Source organism: Pagrus major, chromosome 22 (assembly GCF_040436345.1).
Source record: "Pagrus major chromosome 22, Pma_NU_1.0".
NCBI lineage: Eukaryota > Metazoa > Chordata > Actinopteri > Spariformes > Sparidae > Pagrus > Pagrus major.
Window position 1 is genome coordinate 27,447,080 of NC_133236.1, and position 20,528 is coordinate 27,467,607.

General features: G+C 42.8%; 1 protein-coding gene across 1 annotated transcript in view; it reads left to right on the forward strand.

The window, feature by feature from the left end:
• Positions 1 to 20,528, forward strand: part of LOC141017921 (neurexin-3b) — a 286,422-nt gene that overhangs the window by 115,341 nt on the left and 150,553 nt on the right. Inside the window, exon 18 of the mRNA XM_073492732.1 lies at positions 2,027 to 2,146. Within this exon, the coding sequence (XP_073348833.1) occupies positions 2,027 to 2,146 (120 nt within the window). The remainder of the gene's footprint in view (positions 1 to 2,026; positions 2,147 to 20,528) is intronic.

Here is a 20,528-nt window from a genome sequence, read left to right on the forward strand (position 1 = left end):
AGCACAATGGAGCAATATGTTTTGTTTACATCATGTCCACAGAGTGCTATACACTCCTGCCAACAGTTTTATTGTATTCCGCTGATCAACATTTGACGGCAAAGGCGTGGCAACGTGTTAGCAAAGATGAGGAAGAAGATTGCAAGCTAGCAAAAACCATGAACGATTCAAAAATTGGCTATGTTAACTTTTTTATGAGGCAGAAAATGTAATTAACAATGCAACAGATTTGGGAGGCCTCAAAGATCCACACATTTGCATTTTGGTGAGAAATGTAAACAAACTTTTTGTTCACAAGAGTATATTCCACAGGGCACCTTTTAATGAAGTTGCAACGAATTTGAGTACACTGTATAATCGAAGAGTTCAAACGGATCAGGTCAGGAAAGTGATGTTCATACAGTATTGACAGAAGGCAGTAATCTGGATAGTGTAAACGCAGAGGCAAACAGTTTGTGTGAGTACTACGTTCCTGTGAGAAAATGCCAGTTGTGACACATTACAGGCCGTCACAGAAAGCAGAAAGAGGCTGTCACTGCACATCTAAACGCCGTCAGCGTGCTGCTGATGTATCACGCCTCTTTCTCTGTCTCTCTCGTTTTGTCAAAAAACCTATCATGTTTGCAACTTCACCCAGATGAGAGATGTTTTTCAGAGAGTGAGCGACCTCCTGCTGCAACGTTGCTCACACTGACAAATGAGCACTGATGTGTGCATGCAAACGTGAGACTCGCATTGATACGATATATAGAAATACATGTCCGCACACAGGATGCCTGGTTGACTACCGCTACCGTACATTACACAGTAAATGCACTTTCAGCTGGCAAACTTGCTCTGTTTTCCACTTCAAATGTCCTTCTTCTCTTCACTTTGTCTTGCACAAGACAATTGCTCTTAAACTCTGTTTACTTGCATTTGTCTGCCATTTATTTGGACTGTTTCTTTAATTTCGCTTTATTTACTTTTGTTTGTTTCCTATGTGGTTATCAGAAGGGTTTCTGTCAAGGTTTCTCCCCCGTGTCTGTCTAGACTCTGACGGGGGAATTGTTTATCTCGTTATCTATGCTGTGCACTTGTCCTTATCTGCATTCCCTCTCAGTATAAGTATTCAAAGGTAAGAGCTATGTGTGGTGTAGAGGAATAGCAAACACACATCCAGTTTGACTTTGAATACCCTCCTCAACTCCTGTCTGACTCGAGTGCATATGCGAAGATATGCACTACATGTTCTCAAGTGCTCTTTCTGTTTCTTCTCTCCTCTGCTCTTCACGACTTCTGTCTGTCTATTGTGTCTAATGTTCGCCTCATATTCTCACAGTTAAAGGTGTTTGAAAAGAAAATTGCAAGCATCATGTTAATGACAATTCCTATAAATGGTTATCGTTTAATGGAGCTTTTATCATTTGTATTAAGGTCGTCTGTTTATGTCTCATCTTGCTCGTTCACAGAGGGAATGCAGCGTTCTAAGTTTTACTCTGATAAAACTTCTTTCAAATGACTTGTTGGAATGATGAAAAAAACTGCATGCACGTCCATCGACACACTCTCAGAAAGAAGGAAATTAAGGGGAGTTGACAGTGTCATCACATCAGCCCAGTTGTGGTCCAATTTATCTGCTGTAGCATGTCTTAAACGCAGATCAGAACTAAACTAGCATCCCAGATGGCAGCTTTTACACTAATTAGTAAAAGTAAATGCTGTTTGAGAAGCGTGCTGTTGATCCTGTGAAAAACCTGGCACCACTGCTTCGGCTCGCCACCGCAATTGCCGCTTCACCCAGCATGAAACAGGATTTCCCACACTGTTTTTTAGTGTGTTGTACTCCGGGTCAGGCTTCCTGTGGTGGCACTGTTTGCTCCTCATTCTTTCTTTTAGGCCCACATGCTGTATCTCTCTCTAGAGTGCATTTCTTCTGCATGAGTCCTGCATTGTTAAGGCTCAGCAGTAGCTCCTACTGTTGCCTGACTGTTCTCTCCTGTTGGCATCTCCCTCTTTCCTTCTCCTCCCTCCCGCCCTCTCCCAGGCCCGAGCACGACCTGCCAGGAGGACTCTTGTGCCAACATGGGTGTGTGTATCCAGCAGTGGGAGAACTTCACCTGTGACTGCTCGATGACATCTTACACGGGGACTCACTGCAACGACCGTGAGTACTCAAGATTTACCTGAGCTTACCTCGCTTGTGCGTTAAAGAAACATTCGGCTGATTTTTACTTGTCGGAGTCGATGTATTAGTGCGATGTATCCTGCGGCTCAAGTGACATCTCTTGAGTAATATCGGCTTCAGCTTGGAGACAATAAGAGACAGAAAAGCCTGTGTTACAAACTGTGGTCACAGAGTTTGATAAACTAGTCAGAGGGTCTTACAAAAGTCAAGTTGCATTATGGGATTTTTTTTCCCAGCTTAAGCCATATTAGGAAGTAAACCAGAATATCTCAGCTGCTGTTGCACCAATGTGATCCCTCCAACCGTGCTTCTTAAACACACATGCATCCGGTCAATACCGGGCGCACCCAACTGTTCAAAACTATCACATTGCATTTGCATTACATACAGTAATTTCACACTACAATATGCAATATGACGATATTATATTGTTATCATGATGGATGTCGTCTTAGAGTTTGGATGTGGTTTCATCGTGATATGGCATAATCTTATAATCGACATTTTCCCGGTTTTAAAGGCTGTGTTACAGTAAAATGATCAAATTTTTTGTACTTACCAGACTGTTCTACTCGTTCTAATACCTGCCTTTACCTGCTTTGTCATAATATCCATGTTACTGATCAGTATCTATCAAAAATCTTAATATTTGTGAAAGTACCAATAGGCAATATTGATATTGAGGTATTTGGTCAAAAATATTGTGATATTTGATTTTGTCGCCCAGTCCTAGCAGTTATGAATATTGAGATATAAATCATGTATCGCAATATTATTTTAAGGTCATATCGCCCAGCCTTACTTCAGCACACATATTTACATACGCCTAAATCGGATGTACCTATGGAGCTATGCCATCCTCTCTGCAACAGTGAGTACCGTATCCTTGACTCAAGGACTCCCAGGCTGCTTCACTCATGTGCTTATTAAGCCTTTGTCAGATTTGCTGCGTGAAAGTCGAGCTGAAAGCTTCATGTGATCTTTAAATGAAGCAACTGAGAGAGTGCTGGCAATTGTTGAGGGTGTATTATTTTTTTTGCTGCAATGCAGGCAATTTGTCGTAACAGGTTTGCTTGATGTCCCGAGCTTTCACGTTTTTGGACTTTTGGATTGAGCGGCTGTGACTGATGATGTGTAAAATATCCACTTCTGCCTCAATCGTCTTCTTATAAACGCCCTTCAAATAGCTATCATAGAAGTCGAAGTGTGAGTTTATTAGTGTGTGTGTGTGTGTGTGTGTGTGTGCGTTCGTGTGTGTGTAGGGATCTGTTATCCCCATGACGACAGGGGACTTCCCCTCAGTAATCACGGCTGGCGGTCTTTCATTTAGCGGTTAATAGTGGGGGCATACTGCTGCTGGGCCAGACTAATGAGGTGGTGGAGGCTGTTAGGAGAGCTGCTCTCCGTGAGCGCTGGCATCCCCTAATCATCCAGACCTTTCTGATGTTCGACCCGGCCGCTGCGTACGACTTCATATCTCTCAAATCCTTCGTTTTCTTTCTTTTTTCCTGCTTTTCCTTCTCACTCTCCTCTTTTTCTCCCTTTGCAAAAGATCATGTAACGCAGTCGTTTCGGCACAGGGCGAGTAATCGACTCCAGTTCTCACTTGGTAGATAGGAGCTGTGTGTTTATGTGTTAATTAGTGATGAGAAGCCCTCATTAATTCACCGCCTGGTGCGGCCTGGGAGGGAGCTTTCATCGATTTCCTATCGCCACAGACATATTTTTTCTTAAAAACCCAAGAGCTTGGATAGTAACTTATTTTACATCTCATGACATTGCAGGTTCAAGTCTCAGTTCTCCTTTTTCCTGGTTTTGAGGATAGATGTTCAGTAATATCGACTGGACTGTCCAAGCGTATAATAGCATCCTTAACTGAGTGCCGTTCCCCTAAATGTGCATTCTGTAGCTGATTCCCTTCTTCTTTTGGTGCTCTTCCAAGCATTTTATTTGAATTTCCTGTGCTAGAAGTGACAAAATAAACAATAAAGAGTAATGAAAAGGATAAAGAGGCAAAGTCAAGCAAACATGCAGTTTGGTTTGGGAGTTTACATTTCAGAGAGTGCACACACGTGTGTACATGACACTGTCTGCCCAGGGTCTGGTTTACTTTTGTAGGATTGACCCAATCTTCTGGTGTTGACTCGAATGACAGCCTGTGCTCCCTGTGAGGTTTCAGGGGCTCAGCGGCAGCACGGTCACACACCACCAGGTGGCAGTAAATCCATGAGCTGGACCGCACACAGTCCCTCCACTCTGGGAGAAAATGAGATGCAATCCCCCGAGCATGAAATCAGCTTTCCTGTTATTTTCCTCTACTGCTTTGCCTCTTGTACCTCTTTCTCTCTTAATCTACCCCCCCCCCCCCCCTTTACAAACCCACAGACCATCCAATTTCTATAGTTGTGGATCATAGAGAGAATATTGTGCGATCCCCTACACAATGCAAAATCAAAAGTAGTAAAATACAATCACATCGCCAAATGTTGTTGTTTGATTGGAGTAGCTTATTTGGGGGAAAAAAAACCGAGTGAACTCAGTCTTTGCCTCGCGTGTGTGTTCTGCTCGACTGTGCGACCCGCCTTTTATTCAGTGAGCACAGCGCTGAGAGAGACTTTTTAATTAACAATGTGGGAGTGGAGCTTCTCCCTCTGTCTCTCTCGGTCTCTCCCTCTCTGATAGCTGGCAGCAAATATCAGTAATTGTCTGCTTCTCTGACTCCGTCTCTGCCCATTGTCCAAATGAAGAAACTCGAACAAAGTAAAGTGAACATTTCTGCCAGTAAAGCCCCTCGCTGTTTCATCTGCACCGATTGTTAGCGTCGAGCCTCTGTGCCCTCTCTGCACTTCTCCGTTGTAGCAGACAGGGCTCTAGGTGGCGGAGAAGAAGGGGGATAAAAAAAAAAGAAACCTCAGCTCACAAGACCTGTCTGTGCTCCTTCCATTTGTTCTTGTGTACCCCTTTGCAGGGCTCTTTGCACCATACAGACCATTTTCAGAGATACTTGGACAATCTGGAGGTACATGTTGTGCCCAGTGCTGCTTAAAAAAAGGGAGGGTGGAGGGTTGGACTCTTTTTATAGCATTTTCATCCTGCTTGGTTCTGGCTCACTGCTTTTGTCATGCTCATCTCCATCTCCCTGTCGTCTCACATCCATCCCCCCCTTTTTGCTTCTCCCTCTCCTCTCCTCTCCTCTCCTCTCTCCTCTCTCCTCTCTCCTCTCCTCTCCTCTCCTCTCCTCTCCTCTCCTCTCCTCTCCTCTCCTCTCCTCTCCTCTCCTCTCCTCTGTTTTCTAAGCTGAGCTCTCCCTGTCAGGTTGTATGAATACCGCAGAGTTTCATTTAAATCCAAGGACATGGGAGCTGTGGGCCAAGCGAGAGGAGCAGCGGACACTCCTCTTCCACATCCAGAGCAATTACTCAACTTACGTAATAGAATTATCTCTGCAAAGGTCGCTGCATTGTTCCACAGTCAGGAACACTGTAAACAAACAAAAAAGAAAGAGTGGAGAAGGGAGAGGCGAGCTGAAGACAGGCAACAGAAAACTGTTTGTCAGCTTGATGCTGACATCAGTAATTGCTCAGATAGATTTAGTGATGAATTTCTCTGTCGTTGCATTGATCCCGACCAGCCCTCTGCTCAACCCAATGTCCTTAATTTACTTTTCAAGGCATGCTCAAAGGGCTGTAACCATATCCGGCTAACTGCTTACATAAATGACAAGCACAGCAGCGGCATTGCTTCCTTCAATATTTAAAAAGAAAATAATCATGGCATTCGCCTCGCAGTCATTTCTCTTCCACTCGTCGGGGAGAGGAGTGAGGGGAAAAAAGAAAAGGACAAAAGAAGTGGGGGTTGAGGAAGGAGCTCTGTTTTCTTTGGTCCACAATGTTCTACTGAGAACAAAATCAAGAATAAATAACAGCATTTTCCCTCTTTTGGCTGAATGTGTCCGCCCCAAAGTATTAAAACCCGGAGGGATGAAAAAAAAAAGGCGGCCACACAATAGCGGCATTCATTTTGATATGACGTCAATGATGAGCGGAGGTTTTAGAATAAACAATCAGATGATAAAAGACCCCCACACACACACAAGCTGATGCAGACACCGCTGGTATCTATAGACCTACTCATGAATACTGGAGTTTTCAGTGGAGCATTGAATTATTTAACCTGCTGTCTCTGTAAATCAGGATAAAGTAGCTGGTGCTGGCCGGGACGGGCCAACAGGTGTTGAGCAGAGGTTAGCTGGCTGGCTGTAAAGTACACCCTGAACCATGGAGATTGGCAAAGTTTCAGCTGGGCACGGATGTAGTGGTGCTAACTTTAGATCTGATACCGGGCCAACTTTTTCAGCTGGAGAAGGAAAATAATTATCCAATATTAAATGTTATATATTCAGTTATCCAATATTCAACATTCAGTTTTGGAACCTTTATGTTAGTTACTTTTGCTTTTGTTTCCATTATAGTTTACTGATCATTATAGAGAATAAAGAATATCAAGATTAATCAGGAGAGGAGGGCAGCAAACAGGGAGATTCAGACGTGAAATGCAATCCTTCCTGTTTTTCTTCTTTCCAAAGCTTATAGAAAGTCTTCCCACAGTATGTCAAAGTACCTTTTGGCTAAAGAGGGCTTAGAAGTGGAGCACAGAAGTATGAGAACATTTGCCTATAAATACCACAGGTAGATCAGAAATGGGCCAAAAGTTTCCCACAGAGAATGATTTGTCCTCAGGGCACAACCTATCCCAAAAGCACACTTTGAAATGATCTCACTCTCTTTGTTGTCGTAGTCGAGGCGATTACGTTAGCTAGAAATGCCCCGATGACTGAGGCGTCACGTGATCAGGTAGCTTAAACAGCCGCTTAAAGGTTTGACAGCTGCCTGCGGTGTCGTCACGAAAGAACATGTTTTGGATGATGGAGGTTTGCTGCTTTGAGGAAACTGCGCCTGTTCTTGTGTAGCTGTCGCTTGAGGAGAAGTGTAATTGCCCAGCATCAACCCAGTGGAATTGCCAGAAACACATACATACACAAGACTGCACAAACAGAAAGTTGTCCCTCCAAGGTTTATAATCTCTCTTCCTCTCTCCGTCACTTTATCACTCCTCTTCCTTGTCTTATGATGTCTGCATTAGAACCAGAGCTGCATGTCCAGCCCTTGGGGGGGTCTAACGAGCTGCCCCGCTATTGGCTGATCAGGCTAATGATGCTTGCCCAGCACTGCATCATGTCACTGTGATAAGACTGGATGTCGCTTGTGTCAATCGATGTGTCACCGCCGTGCTCAGAACCGTGGTATAATTGGATATATGCGGTGCTGTGGAGCCTAAATGCCCCAGGGCCAGAAGAAAGAGAATGTAAAACTGGTAAAAAAAAAAAAAAAAAAAAAAAAAAGATGGAGGAGAGGACTGGAAGGTGTTTCTCCTGTAACTCCTGTGAGTGTCAATAAATGTTGAAGAAATATTTTGGATCATATATTTTTATTTTCATACATTAATATTTTGCTGTATTTCTGAGCCATTAGTCTTGTTGCAGGCTATTAACTTAAGTAGTTAACTTAATGCTGCACTAGTCAATAGTTTTATATAAACTATGAATCACAAAAATGTGTCACTTATAACAACAAACCCACCCAAGGTGAGTGTCATCACCTGATTATCACCTGCATCTTTATTAAAGGCGTCCTGTGGAGTTAACTTGTAAGGAAACAAAAGTTAGTGTTACTCACCAATTGTCAGTGTAGGTATCCGTTGTTACCTTTAATGGAACATCTGTAGAACCTTTGGTTTAAATCATTCAAAAATTAAACCTATCAACAGAGCAGAATGTGAAGATATAACAGCTTTGAGTTAGCATGCTAACCAGCTAGCCCCTAGCCATTGTAAACACCATCAACATTCACCCTGCTTCTCCGAGCTCCGACTTCAAGCTGCATGGTTAACTGAGCTTATTAACGGCTACTGTTAGCAGCAGTTAGCATTTACTCTGGTGATACGCTGCCCCCTTTTTATTTGGAGTGGGCCTATGAATTCAACTGGTGGCCAATTCCTACATATTACACCTTTAACTTGAGTTTCCGCTGTAGCAGACAGATACTTTCCCTACTGTGCACAACGTGCCCAGTAGACAAAGTAAGCGACTAGTTGGTGAACAAAGTGGTGCACTCAGCAGCCAAATTTTGAGTTTGCATGGTGATATGTCAATTTGTGTTTTTTGCTTACCCTGAGATGGCAAAAAATCACTACATGCAGCTTTAAAGGAAAGGTGACACAACTGAAGTGTTGAAGTGTCAACTACAGAGATTTAGTATGGATCAGGTGTTTTCAGCCTAGCTTAGCATAAACAGTGTTGGCAGGGTGGAAACCACTCCAGCCACTAATTCCCCATAAAACCACAAATTTCTTTTTTGTGAAAGCGCCTGGCTCCAGCTCAATACTTAACACACAGACATCAATTGTTTGTCTCATCTCCCTCTTAGAAAAAGGGTAAAACATGTTGAACTACTGCTTTGAAACAGACCAAGAACGTGATAGCTAACAACCTTATATCTCAGTTGTTGCTCCCGGGAGAAGATGTGGAAGATCTCCTGGCGTGATAAATAAAATCATGGCTTGCGACTGCTGTCTGTGGATACTCCTCCCAGAATCTCTGCAACTGCCTTGGTGAACGAACGAGAGAGAGATGTTGTATGGAACGGCAGAGGGAGAGGGCGGAAATGATTGAGTTGAGCACATTACAGACAGTTACGATGAGGGACATCCATCTGTTTTGGTGCCAGGCGGGTAACCTTGAGGCTGTCAGAGCTTTCCCAGCACCCACCCTGGCCCTCACAGGCTGAGAGCCACAGACACATCCATCAACACATGTTCCTAGACACATTTCAGAAGCGCCAGCAACACATACAAATCACCCAATCAATACCTTGAACGCCTCACCTGAACTTCAGGGTTTTGGGCAGGAACATATCTCGAGTAAATGTAGTTCACACATTTTCTTTTGCAGCTTTTTGCTCGTATCTCTTTTATCAACTTTCTCACCTGTTGTCAGCGTTTTTCTTCCCTGATATTTTAGCGAAGATGATGAAATTATCTCCTCTCTAACCTTTTCTCCTGCATCACAGCGTGGAAAGAAATATACACTGTCGCGACAGTATGTTTAAATTTATATTTTCGTTTTGAAAGGCAGCACAAAAACAAGTAGTTTGTCATTCTGACTCTGTGGCTTCACTACACCAGTTTTAATGTACATGAGTGAAAAAAGCAGGTGAGTTGGTTTCATTCTATGGTTCTGTTTTTCTTGTTGCTTTTCCCTTCTCTCGCTCTGTTGTCTCGGCAGCGACCCTGATAGGTAGTCATCAACGGTAAGGAGCTAAACCACTCAAAGCAGACTACAAAGAATAAAGCTCTCCTCTATACAGCACTTGTAGGAGGGTACTTCATCAGAAACAAGGAGCTCTGGATCTACCTGCCTCCGTTTGTGTTCATCTCAGCTGAGAGGTCGATCTAACCGTGTCTCTGACTGCATTTCAACAGGTTCCCGGTTTCAATAGAATAAATAAGAGGAATAAAACCGTAAGCCTGATGTATCCTGACAGACACATTTTGACACTCCTCCCACTACCTTACAAGCAGGCTTTTACGTGGGTCACACTGTCCCTTTTAAAAGGTAATTGCCAGCATCTGGTCTCACAATTAGACGCTATAGGTTTTAGCCACAGGGCAGCAGTCATGTCATTCATTGACTACAGTTGTCACAGTGAGGTCAGTCATTGGAAGGTTTCTGCGAAGAAAGAAAAAATGAAATTGCTCTATTTGATAGCTTACAGCCATTAATTTTAACCATTAAAGGGCTCTCAGCAGAAGAAACCTGCGTTGTGCCTGAAGGGCACTCATACAGGAAATGTGCTCCTGTCATAAGCAGGCCAAGACATCGGACCATCAGATGAAACTGATGGTTTTCATCAGGTGGAGGCATTTTAGAGGCAATTACCTCTGACATTTTTATTTCCACCGAGAACAGGCAGTCCACTTTCACTGGGTATACTGAGACACCCTCTTGTGAGTTCAACCCGTGGGAAGAGATGGACGTGCGGTCCCACCCACCTGCCCCGACCCCCTGCTGTGTGTCTGCTAGCCCTCCAACAGCAGCTTTTACACGTGAGATACCCTTGAAATACGAACATTTATTACACAGTTGGCTACATGGCTGTAACCAAGACGACATCCTTTTTCACATGGCTGGAGAAGAACCAGAGTTTGTCTCATTGGCTATGTGTTTGTAGGTAGAAGAGAAAAGATCTACTCTACTCGATACTGAGCGTCATTTGTGACCATGGTAACAGTAGGGGACAAAACAATCTCATCTCAAGGTCTATTACTGAGCTGTTATGGTGCTTTATTCTTCATGCCGATTAAGTTTCCCCAGTTGTTAAGGAACTGTAGATGTCCATTTTCCAAGAAGTTTGAGAGGTTTAAAAGATGAGATTACAAAAAACAACCTTAACCATGAAATCTACTTTGTAATTGTTGGTAATGGTGATTTAGCTTTTGAAAGGGCATGTTTCAAATCTTACATTTCGTAGCTGACCTAATTGGGCAGATGCCCGGCTTGTTTTCTTCACACTGACACTGAACCTGGTGATGGTTATGCCAGTGTCTTTAGTGGCAGATCTGTGTTAGAATAACATTTTAAACTGTACATATGTTTCTCCATTCATATGACCTGTTTGCTGCTGCGTTACCGTAGTGACGCTGTGGTGTTTGAATCCTGATGATGACAGGATGACAACACATTAGTTTAGGTTGTAAGGACTATGGCTGTCTGTAGCTGTTGTTGATTTTGTTCAAATATGCCAAATTGTATTTTTATGGATTATTGTTCTTCAGACGATGGGGCTAAACTAGCTGATATGTGCTAACGGCAGTCCGCTAACGCTTGTCCGCAGATCGCAGCGCCAGAAGTTTGATCCCCGGCTCCTCCAAACATAGCCTACTTTATTCAGTGCCTTGTTAGATTAGTCAGCCGCGCACTCAGTTATTTTTACTGTTTTTGTCTGTATTTTCACGTCTCTATTGTACCTGCTATTTAAGCTCACTACAGGGGAATGGTTTTTAAAAAAGATAACAAAACCAAACTTGTTGTGTTACAAAGTCCCTTGCTCTCATTGTGACAGTGCACCTTGTGGGGTAATGTTGGATAATGGCCCATTAAGTGAACAAAAAGGTATTATGCTGTGTAAGTGCAGATCCATTTACCATTTTAAAAACACAGTGAGGGATGCATTGGACCCTTGGGTGTATTTATAGAAGTGGATACTCGCCTCTCAATTAGGTTCCACTGTAAGTTTTTCAGGGCGTCCCGGACTTTCAGTGCCGGTTGAGAACTCTGCTGCTGCTTAATCCCCACACACATAAATGGCATGAAAACATTTTATGTGTACTGTAGCTTTTCAAATTCAAATGGACCCAGTGGATGAGATTCTGATAGTATTGAGTTGAATGTATACATAGTTTTGACAGGCATACCTTTGCAGAGAAAGGCTGGTGGTTGGTTGTAGCCTTCTGCAGCTAACAAAGAGGGGTTGAAGTAACGGACATGGGATTAGACAATTGAGTCCAACATCCTGCAGGCTTTGCCCTACAAAGGTCTTTCTTGGAAAGTAAGCAAGTTACTTTGCCATGTCTCAACACTCATTTAATAATTTCCTGTTACTTACTTTACTGAGAGTGGTTATCCCATCTTGGTAACTCAAACACGCACACACGTTGGGTATGACGCATGTTGGGATACTGACATCTGACCAAACACTGATTTAGTACAGATTTTAAAGCCGAGAGCCACATTCTCAGTGCTTAACGTTCACCTCGTGGTAATTATCAACCTCTCAACTCAAGTTTTCGCCTCTTTCACTCTGCCCATCCTGCCTTTCTACCACTTTGCTTCACACTCTTTTTCTTATTCTTTTTTTTTTCTCAGCCTCATTGCTAGATGCCTGCAATTATTGTGTCAGCAGCCTTCTAGTTCATCACTTAGCCCCCCACAGATGGTACTCGCAGACTTTCACGGTACATTGTACTAAGTTGCTCTCAGAGTTTATAGCCAGTGCCTGCAGATTTCCTACCTGCCTCTATAGGAGCCGTCAAGAAGAAAACTTTGATCAACTTACTGCTGTCTGAAGTGCAGACAGGTGTAGCATGTCTTAAACAGTCTAGATCGCTTAATCTCAATTGATTATGGACCACAGATTGAAAAAAAGTCTGATTGTATGTAAGCTTATGAGAAAATGACTTCTCACTTGATTTGTTACCTCAGTAAACAGTTTCCTGATGATTTTGTCATGTTAATACCTAGTTTCAAGTCTTCTTCGAGGCAGCATGATGTTCATTCTGTAAATTATGGTCCCATTTACAGCAACATAGATGATAAAGGCTTTAGGGCGCGGCTGCCTTGTGATAGACAAGTTGCTACCACCGTGTGTCCTCAGTCAAATCCAATCAGGATATCCTCCCCAGCACCACCCTCTTATCCAGTTATGGTCACTTCTGGCTCCAAGATGGTAGCAGCCGTATTGTCGCACTCAAGCCTTCAAAACGATAGTCCACTAATCAATGGGTGACTTCATGATCGATTTACACTTGGTTAAAAGATCTTGACTACTGACGAAAAATAGATCCTCCCTAGAAACACTACATACATCAATACTTGTAAATCTTTGTCCTATGATCTAATCTTAATTAGCTCACTGCTTACTGCAATGAGGCACTGATGGCACTGTTGCATATGTTGCTGCACAGAGCTGTGTTCGCTGTTAATCTGAAATGTATTAATATTGAATGTGTAATGTGTCCAACTTGCACCAAATGCAAAACTGCACTTCCTTGTGTGACATAGATCAGATCAATGACTCTCGAGATATGGGAATAACACACACACAGACGATGTAAATGGACATTAGCTTTTTTTAAAAATGCAATTCACTAGTTTCTTATTTTAGTCGTCTTTTCCAGCAAAATGTCTCATTTTCAACCTACTTGAGGAAACATGATATGAAAAGAGTCAGCTCTCCAAAGGTCATCATTTATATTCATTATACAATGGCCTGCATGAATATGTAATTCTGATTTGCTCAAGGGTTGTTGATTAATTTCACATAACAGCACCCTGACATACTGTAGTAAGTCCTTACCATCTCATTCTCTGTGCTCTAAATTCATCACCCTGTTCAGACGTTCTCTGGAAAGATATCCTCATGTATAAAGGCACCACACCGGAGATGGCGGTTGAACATACTTCTTTACCGTCTAAACATGAAAGCCCGACCACATTTGACGCGTTTCTTTTGATTTAAAAACACCGTCTGGGAGCTAAAAAGGTCAGTAACACACACAGTCATACTCCATCACAACATGTTCAGTTAACCCTTAGTTAGTTAAAAAAAAATGGCAGTGATGGATGTGTGATTATTAATTAGTCAGACTGATTGTCACTTCCTCAGTGACTTCTCACCACAGCCTTCCTGCTTGTGTCAAATCTTGGCGAGGGAAATGAAGAAAAATCGGTTGCAGGAAATTGTTTGTCTTTGTCCAGAATCATTGACAGCCCTCTGTACTTTCCTCTTGTCACAAAAGATAACAAATTGAATCGCACTGCATGTTCAGTTGTCACATTCCCAGCTGGAATACAGCTTTGTTGCTGTCTAGCCAGTGACAGCCTTGTACAAAATTTACAAGCAGCCTCTCATTTTGCTTCTGAAAGTTACCACACCTTTTTTTTGCTCTCCATAGCTCTCTCCCACTCTTGCTCACACTCTCTCTCTCTCTCTCTCACACACACACATACACAAAGTAGGACACTGATGCCATTTAGATTAGTGTCCCATGTGACCAACACTGACATGAATTTTCTGGGTGACAAGGGACCCAATTACAGCGGAGGGCTGATCGTCCACGGACCCACCGTTTCAAATTGTCTCCCTAGCGTCAAGCAGGGACCAGGAAAATGTGTAAAAGTGAATGTGTTCACATGTGTGCACTTTTGTGTCTGTGGGTGTGTGTATGAGGCAGTTAACTGTGTCACTGTCTGTTCACATCTGCGAGGAAGAGGCCGGGATAAACACCAGGGTCAAATACATCACTGTAACTGTAACCGTAATGCAAACTGACTGCTGTCAGTCTTGCGATGCCTAATACGAGTCATAAGCTGACACACACATGCATAAACACACCGACTTTAGGTGGTACTTGCTCGCTCCCTCAGCCTGAGTTAAGTGTCTTGGCAACTTTTTAGAGAATAAAAACAAAAATAGTTCAAGGTAAGGTAAGTTATTACCTTAAACATCAATGGTGTGTTTCAGTGGGATATATTGCATATTTATAACAGCTGAACCTCATAAACTCAAAATGTGTATTCTCTGTTAAAATTTAAAATGTTAATCATCGTAGCTAAAAAGCACAGCCTCCATATAATGAGCAATTTCCAAAGGTCAGGATGATGCAGTGCTGAGTGAACAAGTAATGAATCACGTCAGACACATTACACAGCAGAGGTCTTTTGTGTATATCATTTTATTTAACGTCTCCCTCGCTCTTAGTCTTTCCTCTGCCTGACAGCTATCTTAACCAAATCAAGCTCGGTGGATTGATCTGCAGGCCTTAAAAGGGGAGACAGATAAAGACTTACCACTTCCTATGGTGACATAATCAATTTTAATCAATCCTCCTCAGCTCAAACTGTCCATCCTGCCGTTGATTTAGACTCCAGCATTCTGTTTGGGCAAGCAAGCGTGTGTCGTGCATGTATTTATGCGTGCGTCTTTGTTTATGCTTGTTTGCTTTTGCCCGTTGTCGGATTTTTGCAGCGCTCTGTGTGCGTGTGCACATTAGCAGCCGTGCTGTCTCTGTATTGTCCCAGGCTATTTTCAAACCTTGTTCCCTTCAACATGCACTCTCTCCTCTGCCCCACTTCTTGAAATGTCTCTGCGGCAACGTGAACCCTACACTCGGCAAGTACCGTTTGTTTTTCCTTCCTCTGCGCCCTGACTTTGGTGAATCGAACCTCCTTCTCGCTGAAATGTCTGCCATAATAAAAGTCTCTTCTAACGCTCGGGTAATGCTTTTGAAAGGCCTTGCGTGCCTGTTAGTGGCGGGCTCGGGGAGCACACTGAGATGTCATATGTGCCATCCTGGCATGAGACAGAACAGCTGAGAGTCCAAGAAAATATTTTCCCCCTTTGCCTTTACTGTACTTCATACTGAGCTGATTCACCTGAGCCAGGCTCGGCGTTTGTTTGTTCTCAATGAACATTTTACAAAAATGGCGCAGAAAATATACTTTTCGCTGGTTTTTATTCTGCTCAGTGAGTGGCTGACAGTGATGGTACTGGTTTCCTTCTTCATTATTCACCATGTAGTGTGTGCTGAATGTGTGTGTGTCAGTGAGACTGGCCCCGGGCCTTTGCCAGCCCATTACTCCCTCACTGTTTCGTGCATGTGTGCGTGAGTGGGCTGTGTGTTCAGGCCTTACTGATTGTTTCTCCATCGTAGGGACCCTCATTACTGCCCCCACACTGTCACAAGCATCTGCTTCCCTCCCTCCCTCTTTTTCTCCTCCCGCTATGCACTGCAGTCGGCTCCAAGCGGGCCCTGCGCTGGTCCGTCATGGAGCGAGGAGGGAGGAAGAGATTGGAAAACACACAAAGAGACAAGACAACACAAATTCTGGGAACATGGAAGGTGGGAACATACGAGCGTCTTCAAGCTGCCAGTGTTAGCTGTTTCATGGTGGGAAAACAGACCTCTGATCATGCTCAGAGTTAGCCATCTTTGAGCAGAGATTGGTCCGTGGCCCTGATTCGACCCCGGCCCAGCAGGGCCTCCACCCCGGGCACCCTCGAGAGAGAGGCAGCTTTTACAGTGATGTATTGCACTGCCCAGTGTGCAGCGGCTGGGGAGGGAGGGAGGTCAGGGCTTAAAGTGAGAGAGAGTCTGCGTGAGGGAGAGGAAAGGGACACAGAGAGAGAAGGCATAATGAGTGTGTCAAAATTAGCCCGGCTCACCCAGAGAAAAACAGCAGTATGTGTTACTAATGATTTGTTCCAGTAAAGCCCAGTGAGAGGGAAAAAAAACAGGAAAGTGCACAGGAGACAGAAAATGAAGAAGAGGATGGAAGGGAAGACTTTTCTAGCAGTTAAATTGAAAAATGGCTCTTTCTTTTGGGCTCTCTTTTTGGGGATTATAGAGACAGGCAGAAGTTCTCTTAGTACTTAATGGCTTGGAGGCCTATAGATCCAAGATGACGGTGAGTCATACCCCTATTAGATCAAATGCTGATTTAGATATTTGGGAAATGACCAGCTACACATTACCCTAATAAGACAATTAATGTCATAATCATAAACATCCTCATTCTTCACGAAGACACACGCAACAGAAAACTGTACTTTACCCCACTTTCAAAGTCTTCGACACAAACAAACCTGTGAATAATAGATCTAGCGTAGCATGTTCTTTCACACGTGCAGATCCCACAATGTACATATTTTAAGCGAATGTTTCTTCAAAAGCTTTTCCATGTGAACAGCCGTAGACTGCAGAGATGGAACGTCCTATTTTAAACACAAGCTCTTAAACCTATGACAAGATAATTATTTAATGACCTTAAGGTGAAAACCATCCATTATCATATCTCTAGCTCGGCATCGCACTGCCTTCGTGGTAGCGTTGCTCTGTTTAACTTGTTCTAATTCTTCAGAGATATAAAATGAAAGTGATTAGGTTTCCCCGGAGAGCTTTTTTTTCCTCTTTCATTTGCAAAGATACAAACCCTCCAGCGCTTTTTACTTGCTCTTTTAAAATCCACTTTTATCCGCATCCACTCGCACCCATCAAATTTGAGAAGTAATAATTGAAGGGGGGTAGGGAACATCTGGTAAATCAGTTATATCATAGCAGCCACCGTGCAGTATCCAATTATCACATGCTACTGAAGCTAGTTTTGCAGCAGCTATTTTATCCACACAACATCCCGTGTTTTGTATTTTTTAGCCCAAAGCTTCAAATTGCTTCTTTTGTCAAACCAACAGTCCCAAAGCCAAAGACTCATCATTTGCTCTCATGAATGACAAAGAAAAGCAGCGGCTCCTGACTTTTAAGAAACTGGAACCAGGAAATGTTTTTGCCCGAGGAACCCACTGTCTAAGAGCAGAGGGTGTTGACTGTAAAACCCCCTGAGGCATTGGGCTACATCACCTGAGGGATTTTGGGCCATAGAAATAGATTTCACTTGACGTCACTTAACTTAAGCAATTAACTTCATTCACTGGTTAGTCACCTCTCTATTATCAACTCCCGGCTGTTATTAACGTGATTCATGTTGTGGTTAATGCTGGTTGTCGGAGTTGAACTGATTAATACGTCTCAGGCTCTAAGGAGGATGGAGGATAATGGCAACCATTAGCTATGACTGCACTCCGTAGATAATAAGAAAAGTAAGAAATCAAAAAAGCAGGGTGGGTGCTATGGTAAGGTAATGTGTAGCAGGTCAGAGGTGCTGCTGACGTCAAACTTAATGGCTGGTCGTGGCAAAGTGGTGTCATCATTGCTGTGTGAGCAACTGAACACTGCATCAAATATCGAACATTAATGGTTTGATAAGTGACCTTAATCATAGTTTTGTACACGTTTTAGTAATTGTGTTAATCGGAAATAATGGTGAAGTTATACATAAAGGTTAAGGGTTAAGTGACTGTTGCTTTAAAATAATTTTATAGCTGCAAAGTCTCTGATAGTTATTGTATATTGTATTGCATAGTTATATAATCAGCCTCTGAGGACGGATCTATATAGCTGATTAGATTAGATTAGATCATTCCCTGTCTTGTATGGTGATAACTGGCTACGTGACAAATCTCACATCCACAATTTTCTATCACAATTATGTAAATGCTACATTTAAACTTTTTAAAGCTGGTGAGAAATTTTGGTTTCAAGTTTCTGCTAAATCCTGGAGATTGGCATTGCAATTACACACCCCTGCAATCATGTAAAAATAACCCTCCTCGGCTCAGCTATTTTGGCCCTCTACCTCGTAAACTAATGGATTCCTCATCTCCTCTCTGCCTCCCCTTCACTTCTTCCGACAAGTTTGCAGCAAGTTAGCATAACTCAGCAATAAGTGGCTGACTAAGAATCCACAGATATCTGACAGAGTTCTGCATAGCGCTATGCATAGTCTGGGACCAATTTTTTTCATGAGTCTGATTCACCGTGAGGCAACCGGTGCTAAAATTATATTCCTACATGGTACTGTAAGTCACTTTGAATGAAATCACCTAGTGAATAGCACGAAAAAGTGATGATTTGGTATCTCCAGTAGCAGTGCTGCCATTTAAGCCTCTCTAATCACAGAGGACATCCCAGGCTGTTGGAGTATTCCAGCAATTCCTTAATCTCCATCTCAGTGATCCTGCGGTTTGAGCAAAGCCACCTTCTCCGAGCTCCTGCTTGGTGACTCCTGGAGAAGCAGCGTGACGTTTCCTCCATTGCAGCATACTATGATCTTTTGTTGTGAGCGCTTTCTCTTCTCACCTCTGTATTTTGTCTCCACACTTTTCCATGTTTTACTGTTGCTTTTCCACGTTCATTTTCACTTCACAGGGGGGCATGCACCGGAGACTGTGCTGTATATTTGTCCTTGCGCTGTCACCTGAAGGTGTCACATGAGTTGGATTGAGATAAGCGGATGATTCTCACTTTGCCTGGAAATGCACCCAGACACATACGCATGGATGCTTGAGAAATATGTGGTGTAGCCTTAGAGATTAATTATTGCTGAGTTTTACAGAAGGTATTTTTGGAAAGCTTGGAGCTGTGATATATAGTATAAGTGTTGGCAGTTTGTGTTGAGATTCTAATTATATTTTTACAGCTGTGTGCTGCAGATGTAGGGCTAATTTAATTCAAAAGAAACACATTTTAATCTATTACTTTGTTGGTGCCACAGCGTCACGGTGCTGACCTCTGGAGCTTACATCATGACGCTGACCTTCTGCTAACTGCCCCACTGTACATTTGGGGACATAATTCGTGGGGCGCTCAACAGAGTCAATATGCTCTTTTTCTGCTCCATTTCTGCTCGCCTCCTCTGTGAATCACCGGCGTCGTTATATAAATGACTTTAAAACACGTTGAGACACCATCAAGAGAAATTACGCACGATTCCTGAGTCACGCCTCATTTAATGGGCTGGCTGATTTTGTTTGGGCTCAGCAGTGTTGCTATCCTTCCGATGTGCTGTATCCCCGGGACACGTTCACCAAGCACGTGGCGGCTGTGTGTGTGTGTGTGCTCTTCCATACTGTATTCTAGAGAGACAAGCTTGATGTGTGTCTGCACAAATATCCATGTGGGGTATGTAAATCTCTCTGTGTGAGGATTAAATGGTTGAGGGGGCTGCTGTGAATTGCTGTTAAATTTCAGTTCCCAAAGGTTAAGTCCATCCGATTGCTTCGGAAGAGTTCAATTTATATTAGTGAACATTCCTGGCCTCTTTACCCAGAAATAAATACAGACGTGCTTTGTTAAAAATGACTTTAAAAAAAAGTGTAAAGGTGCAAACCCTTATGGGGATTTCATGGAGATATAAATGGATATACTGAAACTGTTGGGGAGTAAAAGTTCAACCCTTGTTCCTCGGCTGTATGGGAATCTTTTTGATATTTTTGCTGCATATAAAATGTTGAGTGGAATGAAATTCAACATGTCTGGTTCCTCAGTTTCTCAATCTGTGCTCGCACTGAAACAATACAAACACCCCCATCCGGGCTGGTTGAAAACATGTTTAAACAATAATGAGCTTTACTTGCAACTCACTGAAATAAAAAATACGATGTAAAAAAGATTGAAAGTAACTTCAGGATGCTCAGCCTCATCCAGAGGTTTATTGACTGTGAAGAAGCAGGCCAGGGGATAGATAACGGCGTGGAAGAGATTGTTCTGAGGCAGCGACTGGTATGTCACATAAAGTGGGCTGTTTGTATGAACACAGGCAATATTATAATAAGAGGAAAGAATGAAAGCATTTACAGTATATACTGTGGCACAATTTCTTCTACACAAATGGTAGTGCATGAATACATTACAGATATGTAGTTACTCTTCAACATCAACATCTGGTGAGGTAATCTTAGAGTCTGGAACAGTTAGACGTTGCAGAATTAATTGTTTGCCTACATGTAGTGAAGTAAAATGTTTCAATTGTTTGCAGCTAAACGCTCTATAATTATTTCTCCCATGAATTTTCCAAAACAATATGTTTCATTTCAAATGAATATGTAGATTTCATCTTTATATCAGTGTA